At 43.9% G+C, this 21,845-nt stretch overlaps 1 protein-coding gene across 7 annotated transcripts in view; it reads right to left on the bottom strand.

Moving 5' to 3' along the window:
- The window catches only part of ELMOD3 (ELMO domain containing 3), a 28,519-nt gene extending 10,851 nt beyond the window's left edge, over positions 1–17,668 (bottom strand). For 2 of the 7 annotated variants that reach the window (XM_083480620.1, XM_083480623.1), the window contains exons 1-7: positions 17,558–17,668; positions 14,880–14,957; positions 12,925–12,994; positions 11,191–11,256; positions 4,898–4,989; positions 2,325–2,448; positions 440–562 (exon numbers count right to left, since the gene is read on the bottom strand). In XM_083480620.1, coding sequence (XP_083336746.1) covers positions 440–562; positions 2,325–2,448; positions 4,898–4,989; positions 11,191–11,256; positions 12,925–12,994; positions 14,880–14,957; positions 17,558–17,647 — 643 coding nt within the window. In that variant the 5' untranslated portion in view covers positions 17,648–17,668. Of the gene's footprint in view, positions 1–439; positions 563–2,324; positions 2,449–4,897; positions 4,990–11,190; positions 11,257–12,924; positions 12,995–14,879; positions 14,958–16,586; positions 16,679–17,247; positions 17,381–17,440 lie in introns of those variants that run through there. The other 5 variants (XM_083480619.1, XM_083480621.1, XM_083480622.1 and 2 more) reach the window with 5 other exon arrangements.
- Between the last annotated feature and the right edge of the window lie 4,177 nt (positions 17,669–21,845).

The raw sequence follows: 21,845 nt of genomic DNA, 5'->3' as shown, positions 1-21,845 counted from the left end.
TATACATTTAAAAATAAATAAAATAACTCCCATTCCCTCCAAGGTCATGTGATGTTAGTATTAAACCATAACAGTATGTTAAATAAGAAACTCCTTACAAATCACGTATATAATGTCTGTGGAAGCAGGCCTATAAAACAACTGCCGAAACTCAAAATATTCAGGGTTTTTGAAATGTTACAGTGGTTCTTGCTGGATGTTTAGGATGAGGATTATTTCAAATAAAGTGTCAAAAAAGGGAGGTGTGAGCAGCTTTTTAAAGGCTTCTGCTGTATCCTGCAAACAGGGAACTCACCGATCTTCCCCTGCAAAATAATGTATGACCCATAGATCTTTCCTGGGGAAAATGCATGTTCCCCTTCCACATGTTACAGCAGAAGCAAAAGTCATGCCATGCCAAGCTCGTATGAAGAATATTGTTCATGTACTTCCTCCATACCTTGAAATCCTAGGTCTTCCCAATGGGCTCCATAACGGGCACAATCAAAACGGGACCCCGTTAGTTTCTTGTAAATCGTTTGCAGGATCCTCATGTGCACTTTTTCATTGTTATCCAAGCCACCTGTTGAGGGAAATGCCAATTATTTTCTCTGCTTAAACAAGTCTCTACTCTAGATACATAAGGCCCAAGTTTAATCCTTGGTATCTTCGCATAAAGATCTGTTCTCTGCCAAGCAGTGGCCTTGAGCGTTTTTAACCCAAGTGAGGAAGAGTGCAAAGAGCAAAGGAAGCAAGGCAAAATCAACTGAGTACAAGGTCAGGCTCCAGCAAGACCATCTGAAACAAGGCAAGGTTCAGGTTCTGAAAAGGCAAAATCAACTGGAAGGGACAAGGGTCATGCAGTGCCACCCCCTGCAACACAGGAAAGTCAAGGCAAAGCAGGCAGCACCCTGCCTGCATCCATGTGATGTTCAGGCAGAAGAGACATATCAGCAGGCTCCAATCACATTACAGTGGTACCTTGGTACTCAAACAACTTGGAACCCAAACACTGCAAACCCGGAAGTAAGTACTCAGGTTTGCGAACTTTTTTTTGGAAGCCGAACGTGCTCTGTTTTGAGTGTTACACTTCCGATTTGAGTGCCACACTTCTGTTTTGAGTGTCTGTCTGTTTTTGCTACTTATTTTGAGTTTTTGTTTTGGCAGCTCTCTTTTTTTTGTGACTGTGTGGAACCCAGTTCAGCTACTGATTGATTGTGGGACTGCAGTACATTGTTTATTGCTTTCATTTTATGGATCAATGATCTCATTACATAGTAAAATTCATGTCAAACGGCTGTTTTAGTGGTTGTTTTTAAAAGTCTGGAACAGATTAATCCATTTTGCATTACTTTCTATGGGAAAGCGCACCTTGGTTTTGGAACGCTTTAGTTTTGGAACGGACTTTTGGACCAGATTCAGTTTGAGAACCAAGGTACCACTGTACTTCAGCAGCAGGTCAACCTAGATTTAAATAGAACTGGCTGTTGGAGGACAGCAACACAACCTCCACAGGCTGAAGAGGCACTGGCCAAAAGTACTCCTCTTGGGCTGCAGCTTCTAGACCAGTGGGGACACCCAGAGCCATTTCTGGTGACAATTGCCTCTCCCACCGAGACACCACCTCCTCTCCCAGAGATGGGGAGTTGGGACTGCAGGGTCACGAAAGTATCTCAGGCAGCAGGCAGAAAGACCTCTGCCCAAACCATTGGGAGAGCTATTGCCAATAAAAGCGGGGAATACTGGGCTAGAGGAAACAAAGGCCATACAAAAGCAGTCTCCTGTGACTTTATATCAGGGGCGCAGAACCTGGAATCTCTCAGGTGTTGCGAAATTCCAACATCCATCAACCCCAGCCAGCATGGTCTATAGGCAAATTCGGCCCTCCAGATGCTTTGGGACTACAACTCCTACCATCTCTGACCACTGGTCCTGTTAGCTAGGGATGATGGGAGTTGTAGTCCCAAAACATCTGGAGGGCTGAGTTTGCCTATGCCTGGTCTATGGTCAGGGATGATGGGAGCTGGGAGTCCACCTGGAGGGCGAGAGGTTCCCCAGCCCAACTTCACAGGACTGGATAGAACAGCTTTATACAAAGGTCAGACCATCATTCTATAGGGCTCAGTACTGTCTACACTAACTTGGTAGTGGCTGTCCAGAGTTTTCCACAGGAATCTTTCCCAGAGATGCCAAGGATTGAACCCGTGGCCTTCTTCTGCAGATGCTCTTCCCAAGAGCTGCAGCCCTTTCCAGATATTTAAGACATGGCAATATTAAGTAGGCGGACAGTCAGAAAACCGGCTACTGGGAAGATGCTATCCGCAGCCACAGGAAGCAAAACTTACACTGGGCTATCGCCAAGGCTAAGTCCCTCTCACTTTGCAGCTGCTGGTGGAGACGGGGAGGGCCGAAAAGGAAATGGGCAACAGCGGCCAGTCCTCTCCTTCGCACCGTTGGCTGAATCTTTTTCTGAAACAAGGAAAGTTAGAAAGAATTTAAAAGTGTGATGGTACATAGGCAAAATCCTCCCTAACAACACTGCTGAGAAAAGGGCAACAGACCACTGCTGCAACTGACCATATCATAGATCTTCATTGACTTCCAGGCTTGTTGTTTTTCCAAACTCAGTTTGGCAAGGAGCGTTCTCCTGGCAGGCAATCTATGCATTATGTGCAGCCGACATCTCATGTCATAGTTTTCTCATCGGCAAAATCCTGGCCTGATCTCCCTCATACCCTGAGCTAGGTAACAAAAAGGACCACTTTGAACCTGGCTGTGGATTGACATTACCCTTAGTAGACCTTCCTGTTTCCCTGCCAAAGAGAGGATTTTTTTCTGTGGTGACAACCAAACTCTGGAACTCCTTCCTTAAGCATACCTGCCTGGGCTTTCCTCACTGCCATCTTTTAGGCATCAGACAAATTCTATTTTCATGGACTGGTTGGTGATACCTAAGATCTTTTTACTACCATTAGATATTTTTATCTTATTGCTCATTTTGCTATTTTATCTTTTGTGATGTTTCTGGGTGGTTTTGAATCAGATAGGTGCATTTTTAAAAATAATAATAATACTAGTTTGTATGGTTTTGTTTTGTTTTGTGCCTTGTGGGTGCTTTAAAACCCTTAGAGAAAGTAAATTTTACTACAGTGCCCTATATCAGATGATAATAATAATAATAATAATAATAACAACAACAACAACAACAGGCCACCCATCTGACTCAAGAATGGCTCACAACAAAATATTAAAAGCCAATAAGACATCAACCATTAAAAACTTTCCTGAAGATGCCTTCTAAAAGTCAAATAGTTGTTTATCTGTCTGCCATCTGATGGGAGGGCATTCCAGAGGGCGGGTGCCACTACCGAGAAGGCCCTCTGCCTGGTTCCCTCTGCCTGGTTAGATGCAGACACCTAACAATACAATCCTTCAACCATTTAACTTGGCTCTTAAGCGTGCTTCGTTCAGTTGAGGTTAATGGAAATAATAACTGTTAATTTACTTATAGGCAACAATTCTATATCTATATCTATATAGATATATTAGAGGACCTGCTTTATGTCAATAGGCAGGGAATCTGAAGCACAAATAACTTGAAAACATCTAAACTCTCCTGTTACAGAAACCTATAGCCTAGAACCCAGCACGTTACAGCCCTATATACAGGTGAAACTTGGAAAATTAGAATATCATGGAAAAGTTCGTTTATTTCAGTAATTCAACTGAAAAGGTGAAACTAATATATGAGATAGACTCATGACATGCAAAGCGAGATATGTCAAGCCTTTATTTGTTATAATTGTGGTGATCATGGCATACAGCTGATGAAAACCCCAAATTAACAATCTCAGGAAAATAGAATATTAAATGAAATCAGCAAAACAAGGATTGCAAATAGACCAGTATTGGACCTCTGAGAAGTAGAAGCATGCACATGTACTCAGTGCTTGGTTTGGGCCCCTTTTGCATCAATTACTGCCTCAATGCGGCGTGGCATGGATGCTATCAGCCTGTGGCACTGCTGAGGTGTTATGGAAGACCAGGAAGCTTCAATAGCAGCCTTCAGCTCTTCTGCATTGCTCGGTCTCATGTCTCTCTTCTGTCTCTTGGCAATGCCCCATAGATTCTCTATGGGGTTCAGGTCAGGCGAGTTTGCTGGCCAATCAAGCACAGTAATCCCATGGGCATTGAACCAGGTTTTGGTACTTTTGGAAGTGTGGGCAGGTTCCAAAGTCCTGCTGGAAAATGAAATCAGCATCCCCATAAAGCTCGTCTGCAGAAGGAAGCATGAAGTGCTCCAAAATCTCCTGGTAGACAGCTGCGTTGACCCTGGACTCAATGAAGCACAGTGGACCAACACCAGCTGATGACATGGCTCCCCAAATCAACACAGACTGTGGAAATGTCACACTGGACTTCAAGCATCTGGCATTGTGTGCCTCCCCATTCTTCCTCCAGACTCTGGGGCCTTGGTTTCCAAATGAGATGCAAAAGCTGCTTTCATCAGAAAAGAGATTTGGGGAGCCATGTCATCAGCTGGTGTTGGTCCACTGTGCTTCATTAAGTCTAGGGTCAACGCAGCCATCTACCAGGAGATTTTGGAGCACTTTGCTGATTTCATTTAATATTAATAAATAAATGAACTTTTCCACGATATTCTAATTTTCCGAGTTTCACCTGTATCTGTTAGCAAAAAGGAGACGGGGTGGCGGAAAGGAGGGGAACTAGCTAAATCATGGAGATTTAAGCTCCTGGGCTCTGGCAACTCTATCTCTCCCTGACAAAATGAAATAGGAATAAGAGTACCTCGGAAGTGCTTTAAGAGCCAAACAGGAACCATCAATGCAGCATTTTCACTGCCTAAAATATTTAAGCAGTATGGCTGTTAAATCAATCCTAGTTGGCACATACATACCCTGCAGTCTGAGAGATCTGCTGTTTGGAAGTATTGCAATGCTTCATTGAAAGAGATTAAGGGTATTGGCCCTAGAGGCCTCTCCACAATTCCTACAGTCACAAAGAAGAGAAGAGCATTTGTTTAATTCATGTTCATCCCACTGTTCCTCCCAGTGGAGCCTTACAATATTAAAACAACATTTTAAAAAACAACAGCCACCTATTTTTAAGATGCATTGTACTGGAATTTGTGTTATATTTATTTACTCATGCATACATGATCTGGAACCAGGGAGAAACAATAGCATTGCCAAGTCTGCCAATAACACCTAGTTATAGCCAAGAGCATCCAAAGGATCTCTTCAAGTTGCGTGAAGACGCAACGGATTGGCAGATGAGATTCAACATATGTAAGTGTAAAGCGATGCACACAGAGAGAAAAATAAAATCTAAAATTCACACATATGCTGATGGGGTCTGATTTGTCTGAAAAGGTCTTATGGTTGTAAGCAGATAACTTAATCAAAATGTCAGCTCGTACTGTAGTAGTGCAAGCTCAGAACTGGGAATCGTTAGGAAAGGGACGAAAAATACAACTGCTAGAATCATAATGCCCTTATATAAATCAACGGGGCAACCCCATTTGAAATGGCATGTGCAGGCCTGGTTGTCTCATTTCAGAAAGGATACTGTCAATTGGGAAAAGATAGAAAATGAGGCAATGAAAGCAATCAGGGGGTTGGATCAGTTACAAATGAGAAAAATGTGTTTGGACTTTAGTCTCAAACCTTTGAAAGCTGAACTAAGGGGCAGGGTAATGTTAATTGCATGAATGCAATTAACTGTGTTGTTTTTGTTATGTTAATAGCTGTGGGAAAGCTTCAGCAGCCTTGGAACTGTAGTGGGGGAAGTTTAACTCTCTCCCTGACATAGTCCAAGTGAAGCTGCTATTTACATTTCAAGGGAAGCTTCCATTGACAATGGGAGAGACAGATTTTGTAGGACTGTGGCAGGGAAGGAAAGAGTTACAGTCTCCCAACCCCACCTTCATAGTTCCAAGGATGCTCAAGCTTCCCAGGACTACTATTTATGTGACAGAAACTGTGCACTTTAATTGCATTCACACAGCTAAAATTGTGTCTAGTTCAGCCCTAGCGAGGGATATGAATGATAGGAGTGAAGCACAGCTCTAGAAAATTATGATTCTTTCCAAGACAGTGGAAGAATCCACAATCATCAAGGTTCTTTGGTCATATTCCATCATATCAAATCTATGATCTTATTTCAGATTTAATCATTTGCTAATGTCCTGAAGATAATCAACTCTACTGCCTAGAATTCAGCACAATGCAAACTGCAAGCTTTGGTTTATCCCAACATTTGCTTCAACAGGCAGGTTTTATGTATAAATATATAAGTATCTTACAGGCAGTTTTATATAAATACTGTTATGTGTGTATGTGGATAGATAGATAGGTAGGTAGGTAGGTAGATAGATAGATAGATAGATAGGATGGATAGATGATAGTTATCAAGCATACGTATCTTGACACAAATATGCAGTTGATGTCATTCACTTGACCTTTTAGAAGCCTCAAAACTGATAGATATGCTCAGAGTAATTCAGGACGAATTAGCACAGCAGGCTTATCTGGGCTGCACAGGCTTGTAGGCTGGTCACATTACTCTATGTTTGCAGGCCACCTTTGTCTGGCCTTTAAAAAAAAACTTTTTAAAAAAATCTTTCATTTTTCACAAAGGAAAAAGAAATAAATAACTTTACAAATTTTAACATAACGATAAATTACTTTGATTTCCGGTTCAAGCTGCTTAATACACTTATGTAGATTACAGTGTGCAACTTGCTCAGCGTTACATAAGTGAGCATGGAAACAAACACAGCACCGTTTTGTGTTCAGAGACAGGGAAACTAGGAGCGCACACCCTCCATGCTCACCCTTTGAGCTGAAACCATAGAGAAAGTGGAAGCAGAGAAGAGACAACCTAAAGCATCGTTCAGCAGGAGTCCTTGTTGTTTAGATCGCTCTCTTACCATTTTCAGCAAGCGGAAGCTTTCGGCTGAGCCTGCGTGTTCTCCTTTGCGAAAGACCACAGAGTTCTAACTTCCGCAGCAAGAACTTTTGAGAGCGACGCAAGCAACAAGGCTTTGGTCTCAGGCAACTTTAATGTTTCTTCTTTAAAAGGCAAGCAATACAATTTTAATGCCAGGGGGTGTGAGAGGGAGCTAAGTTCCCCTGGGAGGTTCGCCTGGTGCCTTCATTACAGATCTTTAGGAGCCAGGAGAAAATAGTCCTCATCTCTCAGTCCTCTGGCTGATTAAACAAACAGGAGCAGGGTTACTGTTTTGTTGTTATTATGTTATTGTTATAGAAATAATAAAATTGAAAATTGAAATGTGTTTGAGAACGGCTGAGTTTGCAAGAGAACCATGAGAGCAGGGGCATACCTAGGGGTTAGTTAGGTTGGCCTCTGCCAAGGGTGCAGGCACAAAAATTGCTCCATTCCAGTTTGGCTTGACATGGCTAATAATAATAATAATAATAAATTTTATGTATACCCCGCCCTCCCCGGCCAGAGCCGGGCTCAGGGCAGTTAACACCAATAAAATTTCAGTAAAAACATACTAAGAAAAAAAGAAAAATAAAAAAAAATAATATATAGGTTAAAATGCAATTTAAGATGCAGCCTCGTTTTAAAAGTGAAAACCATATGGGGAGGGAAACATAAGAATCAGACTGAGTCCAAACCAAAGGCCAGGCGGAACAGCTCTGTCTTGCAGGCACTGCGACAAGATGTCAAGTCCCACAGGGCCCTAGTCTCTTGTGACAGAGCGTTCCACCAAGGTGGGGCCAGTACTGAAAAGGCCCTGGCCCTAGTTGAGACCAACCTAACCACCTTGCGACTTGGGGCCCCCAAAATGTTGTCATTTGTGAACCTTAAGGTCCTCTGCAGGGCATATCAGGAGAGGTGATCCTGTAGGTACGTGGGTCCTAGGCCGCATAGAGCTTTAAAGGTCTGCCTGCCAGTCCGCATGAACTCCCCAGGTCATTCCTCTGCTGCTCTGGGAGGCCAGACGAGGTGCACAGGCTCTTTCTGGCTGCCTCAGCGGAGGAATCCAGTTGCTGGTGTGAGCCATCACAGCAGCCCTTGCAGGACCCCCCTCTCCAATTAGCCAGTGGCGCTATTAAAAGTGCGAGTGGAGCGCCCATCAGAGCTCAGAGGGAAGAGAGAGGAGACAGCGGGCAAGAGTTGCAGGAGGAAAAGGGAAGGGAGACAGGCAGGCAGGTGCACCGACAGAGCAGAGCAGACCCAACCCCAATGGATGCAGAGGAAGTCACTGACGGAGCGCGAAAGGCGACAAAAAGCAAACTTTTTGAGTTTCTGGCCATGGTCTCTCCCAGCTTTGGAAGCCCTGATACATCTCCTTGCTGAGGGCACAAGGGAGCCTAGGTATGCAAAACAACATGCAGGAGCTATTGCCTTAACTGTTAAGAACAAAGGAAGGTGGGAAATATAAGGAAGATGTTGTGCCTTGTGATTAAACCAGTAGAAGCTAGCAAAAGGAAGTGTCACCATACATGTATGTTACTTGCAAATGTATACATGCTTGTGTTTTTGTCACATTTGGTGTGCTACCCCTCAAGTACTTGCGGTTGGGGTTGTATTGCACTGGCCTTGCAATGCCTTCATAAATGTCCTCTTTAGCTGACAACAGGCCAACCAGGCTGAACCCACAGGGTATTGGCTATGCATTTTTGTGTTTTTATACTGTAAACCACTCTGTGATCCCTCTTCAAAATATCTTCCCTGCTCTTCTCGCAGAAAGTAAGTGAAGGTAAATTAAGCGAAGGTTTCAATAGTGGGTCATCTATCAAGTACACCTCTATCAAAAAGGGGGGGGAAAGGGAAAAGACCTTTAAGAGGGTAAAAATCCAAAGTGATTTCGTGCAGCATCACTTAAATAAATCACCACTAGGAGCTTTCTTTCACCTCTACTTATTTGCCTTATCTAAGAGCCCAATTACGTGCCCATTTACTTGAAAGTTAAGCCCTATTGGACTTTTTTCCTGTTGGCATACGAGGGTGAACCCACCTATGATTATTGCAATTCTGCACAGCGTGGAGAGAGAAGTTCTCTCCCTTCCTAATAACATTTAAACCTGGAGTCCTCCAAGGAAGCTGAAAAGTAGAAGATTAAGGACAGATAAAAAGGAAGTGCTTCTTCACACAGCTAACAGTGGAGTTTGCCGCCACAAAGTTGGTGGTGACAGCCATCAACTTAAGATGGCTTTGAAAGAGGATTAGACAAATGCATGGATAAGTCTATCAAGGGCCAGGAGGCGAAAAGCTGCCTCCAGGATCAGAGGCAGTGCGCCTCTCTGCAGAGAAGTTGCCGGAAAACAACAGCAGGAGGGGGATACTGTCCTCCTGCACTGCTTGTGAGCTTCCCAGAGGAATTTGGGATGTGGGAACTGGACTACATAGATCTGTAGTCTGATGCAGCAAGGTTCTTACGTTCTTAACAAGCATGCCTGGGATCAGAGCTGGGGAAAGCACAACAAATGTTTAAGCAAGAGGACTAGATTGACTCAAACATGTACTTGGTTGTGTTTGTTAAGTAAATTATGTTACCTACAATTGGTTTTCCCCCACCGAGAAGTGTCAGCCTGAAATGGTGCCAGAGGCAGATTTCAGATCCTGCTCTTTTATGGAAACGATAGGATTTTATGCAGGAAGCCTCACCGCAATCTCATTAAGGCTGCAATCTGTAATCTTAACCTTTAATACTACAATCAATTAAAGAATGAAGCCACTTTAATCCTGCAGTCCTTTCTTCATAAAAAGCAGAGCTTCGGTTTACATACCACAGGTTCAGTTAGAATCCCATTCTGAAATTCTGGTCTTAATAACAAAAAAAAGTCTGCCACAATTTCAGCTAACCCAGCACTCTTTTCAACATGGACCAGGAAGTTTACCTTTTTAAAAATAGCTTTTATCAACTATGTTCATTATATTTTAAGCTTTCCTGTTAAATAGTCTTATGTACTCTCTCAAGTCCTGCCAACCTAGCAGTTCGAAAGCACGTCAAAGTGCAAGTAGATAAATAGGTACCGCTTAGGCGGAAAGGTAAACGGCGTTTCCGTGCGCTGCTCTGGTTCGCGGCTTAGTCATGCTGGCCACATGACCCAGAAGCTGTATGCCAGCTCCCTTGGCCAATAAAGCAAGATGAGCGCCGCAACCCCAGAGTTGGCCACGACTGAACCTAATGGTTCCCTTTACCTTTACTCTCTCAAGATCCCATTGTTATCACTTTAACGCTGGCCCATTTCAATGTATGAACTCTGGATAATTCACTCTTCACATATTCCATGGTCGCAGGGTCTGACTCTGTCTGCCTTTAATAAGTGTACGTCTTATTTTTTTAATAAAAAAATCTGTACCTAAATATTGATAAAGAACAATGCTATTGGTCCATTTAAATTTTTTGCCATCCAGAAATTTTGAAGGTAGATTTGAGAGGGTTGAAGCAATATTAATCCTGATGCAGTTCTCCCTGCCTCCCACATTAAACTGCATATATCTGAAAATATGAAGCATATAGTAAGTGTATGTGTACACACTCACACACAAACACACACATTCAGAAACACCATGGTGGGAAAATGATTGCGTAGTGCACATGCAGGCATGGTTTGTATAGAACACTAAATCTATGGTTTGTTTAGCTTAATTGTGGTTTGTATGTCCAAACCCACCCCAGCTAACTAACTATAGTCTCTGTGTTAGGTTTCTTGTGACGTCCAAATCCATTATCCCCATTTGTTTTGATGCCATGCCCCAGGACATGTGACAATGATACAAAGCAAACCATGGTTACATTGCTCATTTATGAGACTGATCCTGGCTTGTTCAACAAACGTGGTTAAAATCACACCTGAGCTATTCATGCAAACACAGCCACTGAGTTTGCCTACTAGGTTTTTCATGAGTACTGGGTTTCCACCATTCTCATAGCGCTAAACATACCAGTAAGCAGCAGATTATTGAATTGACTGAAGAAAATACTTGAAGCACTAGTAACTTATACATAGCTAATACTTTATAACTTGATAATTCCCAGACTGAATCACATCCAACATTTTCACACCCACCACATACTATTCTTAGACATGTTTCCTGCTCTTTGACAGTACCTTCAGCACTTGCTTTTCTTACAGTCATCTAAATTAATCTATTGCCATGTTTAACTGGTCCCAATAGAAGGAAATGTCATTGCCATTGCTTTCATACCTTCCGAATGGATGTTTGCCACACTGTCCCATTCTTCTCGGGCTCGCAGAACCTCTTCACTAATATCTAGCAACAAAGAGAAAGAGAGAGATGAGACAAAACATCATGGAACCATGTCAACTATGGAACCACTTCCCAAAGAGCAGCTTTAAGGTGAAAAGCAGCTCCTGTTTTTTAAAAAAATTAGCCCTTGCCTTGACTGACAATAAATTTTGACTATTTTGTGCCACAAGCCAAGGAAAAGGCCACAGCTCAGTGCAGAAGATCCCAGGTTTAATCCCTAGCATATGCAGAGAGGGCTAGAAAAGACCCCCCATCTGAAACCTTGACTGAGCTGCTGTCAGTCAGTGTAGACAATAATGAACTAGATGGATCAATGGTCAGACTTTGTATAAGACACCTTCTTATGTTCCTAAGGCAATCTGCTTGCACTGGATAGCAGCTAATGTCTTTCCTCCATGACAGGTACAGAGCTCCGGCTTCTGAGGCACAGCGGCAGGTGGGTTGGTCTAGTGGGCAGGTGAACAGAGGCAGCGGGTGAGAATCCTGTTGAAGACAGGCTCCGTTCCCCCTCTGTGTGGGCTCCACCAGGGAGACGCAACACTTGTGCTGCCCCGGGTTCTAGCAACCCACGCTACGCCACTGAGAGGAAGAGATGAGAAGCAAGGGCCAACTCCAGTGACTTGGCCAAGAGGCCAGCTCCACTGGGCTCCTCTCTCCCTTAACTGTCACCTAGTAGCAGCCATTCCATCAGGCAGCAACAGAGGCAGAGGTGGAAAATGGGGTCCATGCCGTTGGATCTGAAAGACCAGTTCCATTCAGCTGCCACTTTTCCTCAGCTGTTTCCATTCAAGCTAGTCATTTGTAACTTTAAGAACTGGTGCCTGAATTTGTGGCTTCCTCACCTCTCCATCCCTCATTTTCATAGTTGTGTCTTTCAGACTGTAAGCTGCAGAGACTGTGTTTTCGATCTTATGTAAATCAAACTCTGAAACACGGGGATTTCAATGGATGCAAACACACACACACACAGCCAGTGGTGACTACTCTCCATTACTATCATGAAGGCTTTGTACTCACAGCAAACAAGTTGTTTGACTTATCTGCTATGATCAAAAGCTGTAATTACACAACTTTCTCATTAAATATCATATAACATCCTGGATTACGCCAAAGGCCCATCGATTCCAGCATCCTGTACCCACAGTGGCTAACCAAAAGCATATAAGAATCCCACAAACAGGACCAAATTCCTACAGGCCTCTCCCCAGTAACAATTCCCGGCAACTGTCATTCAGAGGCATAATGCCTCCAACAGTAACATTCACTAGGTTTCACCCAAGGGCAACACTTACTTACTTTGAAATTTTGGATTCCACAATGCCTTATGGCAGCTTACAATAAAATACCAATAATAATAATAATAATAATAATAATAATAATAATAATAATAATAATGCTGCAATGATGCCCATAACCCTGCCCACACTCCAGTCAAAATAACATCCAGGATTAAAATATTGTTTAAGAGCATCAGATTCCTAACACAGGAACTAAATTAGCAAAGGATGGTTTGGTTAAGCTCACCCAAAGAATTAAAACAATCTTCTCAGTGGGATCAAAGGTATATGACCCAGTTGCTGACAGGATGATGACTATAGCTCCTTCGGTGTGCCATTTCATCAGAAAAGAAACAGAACTCACAGCGGAACATTCAGCTAACTGGAACCCTACCTGCTTCTCTGCATCCGTTGGGTGTTGCTGACAGAGACTGCAAGAGTCCATTCTGCTTCAAGGCAGAAATCTGAAAGCGGGAGAAGTCATCAGAATGTAAAATGCCACATTAACCTGTTGACGGACTTTTGCAAAATATTGTCAAGGCTAATGCATCTGAATGCCTTTGGGCTGAGATCGGGGCTACAGTACTTGGCAAATTGCTACCGCCAGTTTCAATTTAAAGTCAGCTTTGGAACTGGTGCCATCCTGTACACCGATTTCCATGCAGACAACTAAGCGATGGCGGAAGCAGCTAAGAAATCATACTAGCATGGAAGAGTGGGAGAATAAGGACTCCAACCACCATTTCTTAGACTGAACTGTTGTGATATAGCTCTGGCTGCTGTCACTCATACCCTAATAACATTAATTCAGACGAGACTACTGCACGTGTGGCTGCCTTTGGAAAGTGTTTAGAAATAGCAACTGGTTCAGACTGTGGTAGCAAGAGTGTTAACTGGAGTTCCCACATAAAGTGTAGTATTTCAGTTTTATGTCAACTGCACCAGTGTCTGCTAGGCATTTAGGCCCAATACACAGCACTGGTTTTGACCTTTAAAGTCCTAAGTGGTTTGGGGCTGGGACAGCTTCGCCCATGATTCTATCCACTCACTTAGATCATACTTGGTGCCCTCATCCATCTCCCCCATCACATGAAATGTAAGATTATGCTGTTCCATGAGACAGGGCCTTTTCAATGGTAGCACCTAAATTGTGGAACTCTCATCCTAGACAGACATACACGGCTACCTCATTAATAGGGTTCAGGTGACAGGAAACTATTTCAGAGGACACTAGATAATCATTTGGCTGGCTCTGGCTGTGATCACAGCAGTAATCTTTATAATGTGGATTTTTTCAGCAGCATCATGCTATACTGCTGCTAAGTTGCTTCATAAATACCAATGGATGGAAAGCTGAGTTACTTTTTAAAAAAAAATTGCAAAGGACTTTACCTTGAAAAGCGCTATAGACATTGTGAACAGTGCAGTTGTGTATCAATTCATCCATGTCTTTGCCATTTCAAACGCTGCAGGTGCTCTATAAGAGGCTTCCCTTCAAGGTTTTGGGGAAGGTATGACTGACCACAAGGAGCAATAGCTGTCTGCCTCCTATAGAAATAGGCTGATCTAAGCTGCCTCCTACTCTACGTTCCATTTAAATTTCCAAGAACTACTAAGGGTGCAAGGGACGTGGGTGGCGCTGTGGGTTAAACCACAGCACCTAGGACTTGCCGATCGGAAGGTCGTTGGTTCGAATCCCCGTGACGGGGTGAGCTCCCGTTGCTTGGTCCCTGCTACAGCCAACCTAGCAGTTTGAAAGCACATCAAAGTGCAAGTAGATAAATAGGTACCGCTCCGGTGGGAAGGTAAATGACGTTTCCGTACGCTGCTCTGGTTTGCCAGAAGCAGCTTAGTCATGCTGGCCAGATGACCTGGAAGCTGTACGCCGGCTCCCTCGGCCAATAAAGCAAGATGAGCGCCGCAACCCCAGAGTCGGTCACGACTGGACCTAATGGTCAGGGGTCCCTTTACGTTTACCTTACTAAAGGTGCCTGCTTAAAAATACCACATCTGCATATTTACAAGCAAACTATTAGTTGCACTGGTGCAGCCTTCCCCAACCTGGCACCCTCCAGATCCTTTGGACTACAACTCCCATCAGCTCCAGCCAGCACAGAAGGAAGAACTAGTGCAATGAAAAATCCACACCTTACTATGCTGGCAGAAACAAAATTCCTTATTAATATTCCATTACTGCGGATTTAAGTATGTTGGTTACACTACACTACAACTGTGGTGCTATATAGGGATCGGCTGTCTGAACAGCTGGTGCAGCAAAGTGGCCAACAGTGCAGGCCAGGAAGTTTCCAGTTCAAATCTTGCCTCGGCCAGTTAAGAGATTACACTTACATGCAAAGCTTTGTACGCTGGAAAAGAAACCGCTTGTTCTTCATTCTGGTAGTTGCCAGTGCTGCATCGGTTCATACCCTAATGGAAACAATGAAATCACAGTCACCAGAGAATGAATTATCATCTCGGAGTCCCAAAGGCACCCAGGTTTCTATGAGGAAACGGAGAACATGGTTAAGCTTTATGCAGAGCTGTACCGGGGAACATTTATCAGTTGTTTAACATAACAGAAACTAAAGAACAAGGAACCACACTTTGGATTTAGGGTGAATTGCGCAGGGCCAAAAACAACTATCTGGTCACCTAGTCTTGGGGGACCAACTTAAGAGCAAAAGAGTGGTGGCTGAATACAAAAGGCAGGGAGAATATTTATGTATGAGTGGATGAGTGATGCCACTCATGCAAACGCCGTCCAAGAGTACTCAAATGAAAGCAGGTGTACCTGCTTTATACTGAATGAAAGAGAACATCTCCACATCCACAAACCAAAGCAGATGACTGCACACAGGACCAGCTGGTAAACACACAAAAGCTGCCCTAAGCTCTTTTGCATCCTATTTTTCTATCAAAGAAAATGAATACAGAGTTTCCACCCCAAAACATGCTCCTAGACTCTCTTCGTCCCCAACCACACATGATGTTGAGAATCCTGAGGTTCTCCATTCCTGATTCAGATGTTTGTTTGCTAAACGCCAAGCTCATTTTGAGTATATTATCTTAATAGGCCCTTGCAAGACATCTAGCCCAGTGTTGTTATCCCCATATTACAGATATGAAGACTAAGGTCCAGAGAAGGTAGCTTATCTTAAGCCCCACCTCCAGCTCAGTTCACAGCTGAAGTGAGATTTGAACTGCAGCCTCCTAGATCTCATTCTCTTAGCCACTATCTCTCATACCACAATGGCATGTTTTTTCCCCTAATACATACAGATGTTCTAATTTTTCCAAAGGTTCAGTACATACTACTGAACTTGCAGTTCCCAACATTGCAAAAAGGGTAGTATTCCACCAGATGAAGTTGGAAGCTACACTCTCCAACCTAGGAGCTTCTGCATGAATATTCAACATTTGGGGGGAACATTTTTACTCCTACTGCACCTATGCTTTTAACAACTGCACAGGCAGAAACCAGCAGGTACAGGCTTCTCATCTGGAGATCTGCAGCTTACCTTCAAACACACCCACCCATTTTTTTAACAACAGAAAAGAACAGTTGCAATTTCTCCAACCCTCTTCCCCTCTGTGTTGCAGCAAGATGTGCTGCACAGCAGGCAGGAGGAAGGCAAAGGGGGCAAAATAAAAGCCTTGGAGAAGCATCAGTTGCATCGGGCAATTTGAAGGTGCACACATGGCCTTCAGGTTGCTGCCTAGGGGAAGCCTTTCCTACTACAGTGGTACCTTGGGTTAAGTACTTACCGTATTTTTTGCACCATAACACTCACTTTTTTCCTCCTAAAAAGTAAGGGGAAATGTCTGTGCGTGTTATGGAGGGAATGCCTACGGGTGGCATGCCTACAGATTTTCCTCCTCTAAAAACTACGTGCGTGTTATGGTCGGGTGCGTGTTATAGAGCGAAAAATACGGTAATTCGTTCCGGACGTCCGTTCTTAACCTGAAACTGTTCTTAACCTGAAGCACTTTAGCTAATGGGACCTCCCGCTGCCGCCGTGCCGATTTCTGTTCTCATCCTGAAGCAAAGTTCTTAACCTGAGGTCATATTTCTGGGTTAGCAGAGTCCGTAACCTGAAGCGTATGTAACCCGAGGTACCACTGTATTTGAATATCCATGCCAACCATTCCGATGGCCAATTCTGGTAGAAGGGAGGAAGAGAAAAATAAAAGTGTTACCAATCGCTTCTTTGGCTTTCTGAGGGACATGCATACCAGGGCTTCTTTTCCTTTTTTTGCAACCAGAACTCAGCCCTGGCACCTCTCAGGTGGGCACCATTGCCATTCTTAAGAGAACGACGGAGGTGTTCACAAAGAGTTCTGGCACCCCCTCCCCCCCCCCTAGAAAAATAGCCCTGTGCATAACCACAAAATATACCCACTAAGCTCACAGTAAACACAACAAGCCTCCTCAGAAAAAGACGTTGGCTGCTATGAGGCCAATCTAAATTCAGCAAAACTGGACAACCGCCCCCCCCCCACATGCCACCCCTCCCCCCAAAAAAACCCCGATCCCCCTTACTCCCCTCCCCCTTTCAAACAGCCCCTCCCACTGTGGCCCCCAAACTAATAAGTCCTACCCACCTTTATTCGCCACCCCCCCAAAAAAATATATCCCCGCCCACCATGGCCCCCAAACCAATACGGTTGTCCTGCTGTCCCCCCCCCTTTTTATACTCTTTTCCTTAAGGTCAGATACCTGGGAAGGAAGGGTAACGCACGCAGACACACACAAGCCCGTACACGCCCCCTTCCCCCTATACAGAGACATAGTTGCATAGGTAGTGACACGTGTCTACTCATTCCCACATTCGAGGTCGCGCGTCACGCCCCCCCCGCCTCCCTCAGTTTCCCCTGCCCTTCCCCACACATCTCCCCCACAAATAACGCACCCACGGAGGCGTCATCCCCGACAAGCCGGACCGAACGACGGGCTTCCCCCTCCCCCCAGCCTCAGTTTTTCCTCCAATCTGTGCTCTGTTGCTAACCCCCCCTCCTGTAACACCCACACAGGCAAACGCGCCTGCGCGCCCCTTTGCATGCCGGGAGTTGTAGTCCCAGCGGCCTCGGATTGGACCGAGCAGCCTTTCCTTCTTCATTCCGTCCGCCGCGTAAAGTCAGCTGCGATGGTGGCGGGGAGGGGGGGAGCGCGTTTGCCGCTCCGCTCTGCTCTGTACCATTGAGCTTGCGCGACTCCCCAGTCCGGTAGCCCTGCGGGAGGTTGTTGTTGTGCATGATCAAGAGTGAGCTCCCACGACAAAAGCGTCTCTCGCGAAATGTAAAACGAACTGTGAAAAAGACTCCGAGTTGAAAAGAGACCATAGATGTACCTTTCACTCTTTACCTGATTGTTTTGTATCACGCAAAAGCTAATTTAAAAAAAACCCAACACTCAAGGTACAGAAGGATTTCAGTACTGGATTTACGTATAAACTAAACAGTAAAGGTAAAGGGACCCCTGACCATTAGGTCCAGTCGTGGCCGACTCTGGGGTTGTGGCGCTCATCTCACTTTACTGGCCGAGGGAGCCGGCATAAAGTTTCCGGGTCATGTGGCCAGCATGACTAAGTCGCTTCTGGCGAACCAGAACAGTGCACGGAAACACCGTTTACCTTCCCGCTGGAGTGGTACCTATTTATCTACTTGCACTTTGATGTTCTTTTGAACTGCTACATTGGCAGGAGCAGGGATCGAGCAATGAGAGCTCACCCCATCGCAGGGATTCGAACCGCCGACCTTCTGATCGGCAAGTCCTAGGCTCTGTGGTTTAACCCACAGCGCCACCCACGTCCCTTATAAGCTAAACAAGCTATAGCTAAAAAAATTTAAAGAGGAAAAAAAACTGGATGTACATTTCCAAAATAACAGATAAAAAACTAATAAAATAAAACCTACATATGGCAACAGTGTTTTGTGTTGTGTAGGCTCCTATGATGTAAGTAATGGGCCCTGCCTGCTAGCCTGCTCCCTAAAATATCACTGGTTTGCTCATTTCTATATATAGGGTGCCTACATTCTGCATGTGCAAATGGCTTCGGCTACCTATTAGGTTCATAAATTACCATATAGCATATATTCAACACAAAAAACAGTGACAATTTGTTGTTGACGAAGGACAGCTGGACATATAAAGGGCCTCATCAAACCTAAATCCGGCCCTGTATATAGTACTGGCGTTCATCAGCCAAAAGGCAAGCCTTGTGAAATTATTGTCCCAGAAATTATTGGCATTGTTTGAAAATTATTTTTGTTGCAATATTGTTCTTTAGAATCATTATACACTATTAGAATGAATAGTTACTGGAACATGCCTCTGGCATCTGCGACATGCACCCTCTTCTTCATCAGCCAGACCCAGCTGGATGTGGCATGGAGACCCAGGATTAGATGGTTTTAAAGTGAGATTTAGATAGCAGGAGGGAATCAACTGAGGGCTCTTAACCACAATAGCTGGCACTTAGGTATTATAGAATAACAACAACAACAACAACAACAACAACAACAACAACAACAACAACAACAACAACAACAACAACTTATTTATTTCTTATACCACACCCATCTGACTGGGTTACCCCAACCACCCCGGACAAATCTAGCAAAAAATACAGGAAAAACAACAACCATTAAAGGCTTCCTGAAACAGGGTTGCCTTCAGATCTTTATGAAAATTTATGTTGTTGTTTTACTCTTCAACATCCACTGGGAGGGTGTTCCACAAGGCAGGCGCCACTACCAAGAAGGCCCCCTGCCTGGTTCCCTGTAACTTCATTTCTAGCACTGAAGGCTCCCGAAACTGGACCTCAGTGTCTGGACTGAACGATGGAGGTGGAGACGCTCCTTTAGGTATACAGGGCCAAAGCCATTTAGGGCTTTAAAGGCCAGCACCAACACTTTCAATTATGCTCTGAAACGTACTGGAAGCCAATGTAGATTTTTTAGGACCAGGGTTATACAGTCCCGGCATCTGCTCCCAGTCATCAGTCTAGCAGCCACATTCTGGATTAATTGTTGCTTCCGAGTCATCTTCAAAGGTAGCATCAAAGGTGTTTTATAAATGTTTTAAATAAAGTAAATAAAAAAAGATTGTGCATACATTTGGATCAGACAGTAGGCATCTGTTAGAAATTAAATCCCACAGAAGTTGGTGCATGTGATCAGAATATACCTCCCACCCTAGCATGAGGAAAGAAAGTAGTAGTTATTGTTTTGTGAAGTGTACTATATTTGCATATAGAAGGGTAGGTATAACTTCGCAGTTTCTCTATAAATCCATATATCACAGGTGCCTCCAAACGGCCACTGAAGGAATTGACACAAGCCTTTTGATACTGGAAAAAATGGTTCCCTTTAATAGTGATGGAGAAGAGCCTAAATTCATTAGATGTTGCCTCTAGTGGGGACTGTACTGCTTTTTGTCACTGATGTCACAGGTATTAGCCTTTGACAAGCATTGTAAGTTCAACCATAGTCGAAACTGAACAAGTTTTTGCAACAGGCATAATAGCTACAGGCACTTGCATACATCCAACAAAATATAGTTCGGCCATTTCCTATCCATGTTTATTCAAATGTTTAAATCACCTGAAGTCCACAGAGACATACAGACACAAAATCATTTGTCTAATGGAGAATTTGCATGCTACATTTTAGGTTTTATCCACCCCATTGTGGTTTTAGCACAAACACCTTAGGTGCACAAACTTTAAAATGTCATGATGAAAGCAGCTGTGTCTTGAGTTCAAAGGTCTCATGCAAATTTCCTGTGGTTTACTCCTTTCCCTTCCCACATACATCTCCCACCAACAAACAAACAAACAAACAAACAAACAAACCAGTATCTTCCTCTTTAAAAGCCTTACATGTATCTTAAATACCTTTAGAGTGGTGTGTTGTTGTTTTTTTAAGAAGTATCATGTTTTGTTTTGATGTGCCCTGACGTGCGTTTTAATTTTAATGGGCAAATGGGCAAATCAGTATTTGTATCAGCTATAACTGTCCATGGTATGATATGTAAGACACATAAATTAAATATGGGAAATGGAAGCTTATTGGAGCACATCCTGTAACAGGATATTGTTATGTGGGTGGAATTCTTTTACTATAAAATCACAAAAAACCTTTCAGTAAATATCAACAAAAATATTCATTCTTGGGCAATGGTGTCATTAGTAGTTTTTGCACTGCTCCGTAGTCTCTCAATCCCTGTACACATCGAAATTCCCTCTCTGATCCCTTCAGCAACACACCAGCTTGACTTGTGCCCATCCACAACCTCTGTTGCTTAGTGTTGCACAGTTGAGGGGAGCAACTGGCTCAATAGCAGAGTACAGTGGTACCTCAGGTTAAGTACTTAATTTGTTCCGGAGGTCCGTTCTTAACCTGAAACTGTTCTTAACCTGAAGCACCACTTTAGCTAATGGGGCCTCCTGCTGCTGCCGTGCCGCCGGAGCATGATTTCTGTTCTCATCCTGAAGCAAAGTTCTTAACCTGAGGTAATATTTCTGGGTTAACGGAGGCTGTAACCTGAAGTGTATGTAACCTGAAGCGTATGTAACCCGAACTACCACTGTACAGTCAAACCTCGGTTCCCAAACGCCTCCACTTTGGAACTTTTCGGCTCCAACAGTAAGTGTTCCAGTTTTCGAACGTTTTTCAGAAGCCGAACATCCAACACAGCTTCCGCTTGAGTACAGGAAGCTCCTGTAGCCAATCAGAAGCTGTGCCTCGGTTGTCTAACATTTCAGAGGCTGAACAGGCTTCTGGAATGGATTATGTTCAACAACCAGGATTTGATTGTATATGCTTCACATGCAGATGTTCCCATGTTCCGTCCCTTCCATCTCCACTTAAAAAGGACTTTACCTGACTGACACTTTGAAGAGCAGCTGCCAATGAGCTCTGGTTCAAGCCAGACTTCTCTTACCCCCAATATCTCACTTTGAGCTGTTCATGGCTACCTGGCACTCTGCTGCCAACATGACCCTGCTGATACCCTGGTCTGTTTTCCAAACTGTGTGTCCTGACATATTAGCGTGCTAGCCGCAGTGTGTAGGTGTGTCACCCAAAGTTCCTGGCTCTCTTCTCTGGGATGGAAAGGGGCTAGCTTTGTTAGATCAATCCATCAACCCCTGATAGATGATTTAGAAAGGATTGAGTCTGGCATCACTGTCGCTGTGTGTGTGTGTGTGTGTGTGCCAGTGTCTAGACTCAGCAGAGTTACATCTCAGTGCAGCTCCTTCCTTGGAAGTAGGCAATAAACACTCATGGACACCATTAAGATTCAGTCAACTGTAG

The sequence above is a fragment of the Podarcis liolepis genome (genome assembly GCF_965112155.1).
Source record: "Podarcis liolepis genome assembly, chromosome: 16".
Taxonomy (NCBI): Eukaryota; Metazoa; Chordata; class Lepidosauria; order Squamata; family Lacertidae; genus Podarcis; species Podarcis liolepis.
Note: the sequence above shows the minus strand (reverse complement) of the source record. Positions and strands in the feature narration are given on the sequence as shown.